Source organism: Silurus aristotelis (genome assembly GCF_946808225.1).
Source record: "Silurus aristotelis genome assembly, chromosome: 10".
NCBI lineage: Eukaryota > Metazoa > Chordata > Actinopteri > Siluriformes > Siluridae > Silurus > Silurus aristotelis.
Window position 1 is genome coordinate 1,764,224 of NC_139583.1, and position 7,186 is coordinate 1,771,409.

Consider the following 7,186-nt stretch of genomic DNA (forward strand, 5'->3'; position numbering starts at 1 on the left):
TTATATGAACATGTAAGTGGAAAAGCAGGAACTCTATGTGAAATCAGACATTGAGCACCCCTATATAACCAAAATTGTATGATCCTCGTTTTATAAAACCTCTGTGAAGATTTGACTGTGAGATTTGTAGTGGAATCAGACTCCGCCTATCGAAGCATCAAGTCTTCATCTATTCATGGACACATAAAAACATTCTTTTGTGAATAGACAACCGATGATGCGTTGATGTGAACAACAAACACAGATCAGCAGTTTGTCAACAAAATATCAAGGAATTTCAAATTGACCAATCAGAAGCCTGTTTCAAGACACACGGTTCAGTGAAACATGGAGGGGAAAAAAAAAGCGACACACTGCTTCTAGTTCGTTGTTGAGATTATTGCTGGATTCCTGGACCACGTCTCAGGTGCACCTTCACTTCATCTACTGGATGCACGTCATTAGCGATGCCAATGTTAGCAATTTAGACCAAACTTAAACACATACAAAGGTCTATAATTTGATGTACAAACATGTGTATATACACACACACACACACACACACACACACACACACACACACACACACACACACACACAGGATGTTTTACCTATAGAGGATGTTTCTGGGCACAATGCCGTGCGAGGCGCTGAGCCAGGCGCTCAGCTGAGAGAAAAAGACGTAGGAACGTACGGCCAACAGCAGAGTCTTCTCCTCAATAAACCGATCTCCACTCCTGAACACAAACACACACAAAAGCAATTAGATTAGATCAGATTAGATTAGACACATTCAGGATGTTAGATATACATTTACAATACACACGGTTTTCCATTGTGTTTTTGATCGTATTTTTGTGGTGTGTTGTGCTAAATGTACGTGTGTTATGAGGCGGTATCAACAAGTTTGGAGACTCGCTCTGTTTTGTACTTTATATATCTATAGTGTTCTTCTGGAACGTGTCCTGGAAAGCTCCTTTTCAAAGCGGGTCAAGCACCTTCTGAGATTCGTGCTGGATCTTCACAGACACATTCAGGATGTTAGATATACATTTACAATACACACGATTTTCCATTGTGTTTTTGATCGTATTTTTTTTTAAGGTCGTCAAAACGGCGACCTTTGAGCAGGATTTTTAACTTCGGGAAGAAGGCGAAGTCTGCAGGAGTCAGCTCTATTGAGTAGGGTGGGTGAGGAAGTGAGATGTGTCGTTTCCAACGAGAAGCTCCCGGTGAGGAGAGCAGGGTGACGGAGTGCGCACATGATCAGAATAGCACCAGTTGCACGGCTCCCGATGTACACAGGATGATGTTTATTGGTACATTGACGTCGGTGCTCCTTGTGACTGTGTGTGCAGCCTCGTGCTGCCATCTGTTAGCGTGTTACAAAACTACTCTCTAAACCTTTGACACCACCTCGTAAAATAGGCGGATTGTACAGGAGTGTGTTTAAGCATGTGTATGTACACGCAGGTTTGTAGTTACAGTGTGTGTGTGTGTGTGTGTGTGTGTGTGTGTGTATGAATGGGCAGATTGTAATACTGCTGTGGAGCATAATGTGTGTGTGTGTGTGTGTGTGTGTGTGTGTGTGTGTGTGTAATATTACCACATTCAGAAGGTTTTGTATTATTGGTCTGCTAATTTGGAAATATGTAAACATTGTGTGTGTGTGTGTGTGTGTGTGTGTGTGTCGTACTGTCTGGGGACAGGCTGTAGTGTCCATCTCTCCAGCAGAAGAGCATCCTGTTTAATTGCCGGGTCGTTCAGGTCCGTGGCCAGACCCTCATCGCTGTAGCAACAGTCGGGCAGCAGCATCACCTCGATCATGATGGGGATGTGATTTCGCCATAGCAACATGATCTCCGACCTCGTCCTTCTCGCCTGACGACACTGTGAACGCACAACCAAAACCTTCAGCGCACACATTTCCTCAGAGAACGCCTCGTCTGTATTTTGAATCGTGATGCTCTCGTCACCTGAGGCAGTTTGTCGCTGCACTCATGTTTGGTGAGGACCGGTCCACCGGACTGCGCGGGGGGGCAGTGCAGGCCCTCGGTCCGACCCTTCACAGAACATTCTGGCGTCCGGCCTTCTGTGATCAGGAGCGTGAGGGACACCAGGAACTCCTCTGCGTCGTACTCAAAAAACTCCTCCGCCGCTTCTGCAAAAACACACACACATTCAGGTTTCAATCCACTTCCTCTATTTTCCATAACTCCCTTTTCAAGTCAAGAACTCTACCAGGAACTGATGTTAGAATTCCTGATTGGTTAATTTTCCCTAAAAGTTTCCTGAATCGTTAATTCCCCTTCATTTCAAGTTTCCAGAACACCTTCAAAAAGATCTAATGCTCTTTATTTCCTCAAAACATTCCAGAAATCTGGAGTGTTTCCTCAATAGGTTCTGTAAAATTTATTCAGAGGTTCCGTATCTCTTTTACTTCCCACTAACACACGCGCACACACACACACACACACACACACACACACACACACACACACACACACACACACACACACAAACAGAGATTTCTCAGTTCCAATAAAGCCAGCATTTTGTCATCTGTGTGTGATGGAACACACCTGCATTCCTTCCATGTTCCATGGAGGAAAGGTGTGTGGAATGCAGTAAAGTGGGACAGCTGAGTGACACTGACGCAGCACTTCAGCTCACACACTCTCTCTCTCACACACACACACACACACACACACACACACACACACACACACACACACACACCTGGAACTGACAGGTAGCTGATGCGTTTAGTGAGGTGTGTTAGAGCAGGGCTGTGATGCCAGTGTAGTGGAACATGAAGACGACAGACAGAACTTTCTGACAGAAAACACACACACACACACACACACACACACACACACACACACACACACACACACACACACACACACACACACACCCACACACACCCACACGTCACCGATCTCACAAAAAAACATAAATAAACCCAAACAAACAGCGATATTAATATCTTGAATTAAAAAAAACATTAAAAAAAACGCACAAACTCTGAAAACTCAGCTCTTGCCATTGAATCTCTGATGGGAAACTTCCTGCTACGGAAGGAGTCTTCAGTTTCAGCGCTTTGTGAAAGTCAGAGGTAAAGTCGGAACATGATGTTTTCTCCAGGACGAAAAAAGTTTCACAATGCTTCGTTGCTGTTTCTATGGTAACGGGCAACTAGGATAAAGAGAGGATGGTGAAGAAAGAATACAAAAGACAGCAGGAAGTAACACACCTCCTGGATTCGTAACTAAAAACAGAATTAAGCATTTTCATACTTTATTGATATCGAAACAGGGGTCAGAAGCAAATAACCGCCTTTACAATAATCACATTCAACTGGGAAACAAATTGAGATTGTGATTTCTTTAAAAAATATTATATATATTTATTCTTCTAGTTTGTTTTTTATTTTTTATATTTTTTATTTTTATTTTTACAGAGGGTGTGTCATCAGTAAAGCACTTTAAAAGTGAAACATGACCATAATTTATTATATTCTCATACTACGCTTAGTTTTGCGATATCGTGTCTGTTGTGATGTCAATTTATAAAATCCTAATTTCTTTTAAAATAATAATAATAAAAGGAATAAATCAACTGATGTTCAAATTGTATATAAATTTTCGTTTTTAATTATTTTAATTGGTTCCTCTCCATTTCTGTGTATTTTATTTTTTTTTATTTTTAATATTTATAATTGATTTCTTCAGGTGGAATATGCTACAAATAAAAAAATGAGTTAATATAAAATACATAGACATTAAATACATTGAGGAAAAAACATACACTGAAAAGACCAAAAAAAAAAATTATACATAAACAAAAGAAAAAATTATACAATAAAATAAATTCATAAAAATACATTAAATACACTAAAAATACCCTGGGGAAATTAAATAAAAATATATATATTTTACACAACGTTTCTGTACTGCTCTGTTCGTGATTGTGATAACTCTTAGATAATCTGAATCTTACATGTTCCACATCATTACCACATTCTTCATGATGTGTAAGAATCAGAACGGTTTTTATTCAGAGCTGGACAGACCTGACCCAGGGTGAAGAGGAACTTGGTGTGGAATAAAGTTGAGATTCAGGTTAGATCAGTGTTTTAATTCACATAGCAGGATGTTCATATCACTGAACACCAGAACTACACCTGCTGGACTGTATGTTAATAATGTGTTGTACAGGTTCCACCAGATCCACCAGATCCACCAGATCCACCAGATCCACCTCATTACTCAGAACATCACTGTACACAATGATGCACAGAAACTGAGATTTCTATGTCTATAGTTTTCAGGTTAAAATTTTCTATAGCCTTTAATGTCTAAGCCTTTTTATGTGTATAGGTTATGTTTTTATCTTTAAACGTTCCAAAAAAATTTTTTCCAAAGCTTTTATATCTATAATTTTATGCCAATAATGTTTTTTCTATTTAGAATTAACTTTTGCCTATAAATATTATGTCTATAGCTTTGCATGACTAAAACTTTTTTTTTTGTCTATAAATTGTATGTATATAAAACATTGTTTCTTTTTGTTTAGTTTTTTATGTCTATAGCTTTTTTGCCTATAAATTTTATGTCTACAGCTTTTTTTTTTTTTATAGCTTTTATAATCCAACATATTTTTATGTTTAACAACTACACCAACACAGTAACATTTCTTTTGACATTGATAGTTTTTAATTTACGTATAATTTTATGTCTAAAGCTTTTATAATACAATGTTACAATACAACAGTAGGATACATAGTCAATAAATCTGTCTATTTAATGTATTACAATATTTCACTTTTTCTCAGGTAATAAAACAAGGCAATCTGATCTGGCACTGTCTTTGGCACTCCAGATGAATCACACACACACACACACACACACACACACACACACACACACACACACACACACACACACACACACACACACACACACACACACACACACACACACACACGTCCACTTTTCCAGTTTCCACCACACTGGTGATAATTTTAGCCGCCGCCTGTCAGCTGGTCGTCACAGGGCCATCCGTGGCCACCGCCTGACTAAAATAAACATCCAGCAAAACCACAGAACTGCACAAAAGACTGAAACACACAACACACACACAACAGCAGACTCAGACACTTGTCTTTTTAAATAAAACACAAACTATTCACACCTAAGCCGAGCAGAAAAAGAAGTCTGTTTGGTGTCTAATGATGAAATTGGCACCGCTACAAAAGCTAACGAGTGATGGATGTGTATCGCTACACATGTGTATGTGGCATCACAGACTTCCTTATAAGCATGCATGATCAAGCAGAATTAATTTTAGATGTGAGAAGAGGGCGTTGCCTACAGTTTAATAATTCAGAGCTCAAAAGTGATTTGGATAATGTAATAATGTATTTCTTTTGTCCAATTCTCTGTTTGATGAAACACAAAAGTCACTGTGTGTTTTAACAGAACATAAAACACACTAAAGCACTGGGGTAAGATGTTCAGGTCTGCTATGAAAGAAGGACATTGTGTGTGTGTGTGTGTGTGTGTGTGTGTGTGTTCGTGTAAACTGACCTATTTTGTGTATTATTTTTTTAAACAGCTGAGTCTTTTCCAGGAAACAAAAACAAACCAAACCACCAGGGGGCAGAAGTGATCCTATATGTTACTATATATATATATATATATATATATATATATATATATATATATATATATATATATATATATATATATATATATATATATATAAAATAAATGTTATTGTATATATATCATACATGATATGCATTGTCAGGTTTAATTGAATAAACAGCACTTTAGCTTATAATTTTATAAAATTTTATTCATTAATTATTTAATTTGGCAGATTTCTGACATTTTTTACAACAATACATTTAATCAGATAAGTGAAAACGGTCAAATATGATCTCAGGTTTGAGAAAAATGCCAAAATTCTGTTTAATTCGTAAACAAAAAGACACAAAATACTGCTTAAAATATCTAAATGCAAAAAAACTCCCTGTGCAGTTACTGCGACCTAATGTCTAGACGCTTAACCCAGATCGGGATCATGATTGTCAGAGAAAAACTATCTGCATCAAAATTCTTCAAGGCTCGTATTGCAAAACAGCATTTAAGAAATGTAAATGTGATGCTGTCATAGTGTTTGTACTTCTTTCTGTGGTTTCTTTTGTTCCTTTATCATTAATAAAGTTCAGCCTGAACACAGCTGAGGTGCCAAACTTCACATTTCAGGGCGTTTATCTGATTTATGAAGCAGATTCCTGATAAAACACCACTGTTCCCCAGCTCTCTGTCAATAACACGTTATCCTGAGTCTCAGTCGGCACTGAAGAAGTAATGAAGAGATGTGAGTGCTGCTTCTTGAAGTGTACAGGACGTTGCAGAGACAGATTTTAATACTGTGTCCGTTATTCCATCATCTTCTACTTTTACTTCTTATTATAACACCCTTAAACAACTCCAAAATAACTCACGTTTACCTAAACCCTTTAAAAAAAAAAACTAAACCACCTAAAAGAATACCAAAACAACTCACGGTAAATGTATGTAAAATCCTTTAAATAAACAACCAGAAAGCATAAAATGTACCTCAGTACACTAATCCCCTATATCCAAATCCCCCAAAACAACCAAACCATACTATTTACCCTAGTACATTAATCCCCTAAACCCTACACACCATAAACCTGAGCATTTACCTCAGTACACTAATCTCTTATACCATAAACCCTAAATACAACCATAACCCTTATTGATTAACCCAGTAGACTCCAAAACATCCATAACATTTACTTTACAACACTAATCTTCTATTACTAAATAGAACTTAAAAGTTCCACATATACTAACGCGAAAACACCTTAATAAAAATATTCACCTCAGTATACTAATCCCAGAATCCCTAATCCTAAAAAAACAATTTACATTTTATAAATTTACCTCAGTATACTAATCCCAGATTCTCTAATCCTAAAAAACTATTTACACTTTATACATATACCTCAGTATACTAATCTCAGATTCCCTAATTCTAAAAAAAATATTTACATTTTATAAATTTACCTCAGTATACTAATCCCATTTTCACTATTCCTAAAAAAATTTTACACAGTATAAATTTACCTCAGTATACTAATCCCAGAATCCCTAATCCTAAAAAACAA

The 7,186-nt window shown here is 37.2% G+C and overlaps 1 protein-coding gene across 1 annotated transcript in view; it reads right to left on the bottom strand.

Moving 5' to 3' along the window:
- The window catches only part of atosa (atos homolog A), a 40,024-nt gene that overhangs the window by 7,585 nt on the left and 25,253 nt on the right, over positions 1-7,186 (bottom strand). The window contains exons 2-4 of the mRNA XM_083552237.1: positions 1,956-2,140; positions 1,676-1,869; positions 591-716 (exon numbers count right to left, since the gene is read on the bottom strand). Coding sequence (XP_083408363.1) covers positions 591-716; positions 1,676-1,869; positions 1,956-2,140 — 505 coding nt within the window. The remainder of the gene's footprint in view (positions 1-590; positions 717-1,675; positions 1,870-1,955; positions 2,141-7,186) is intronic.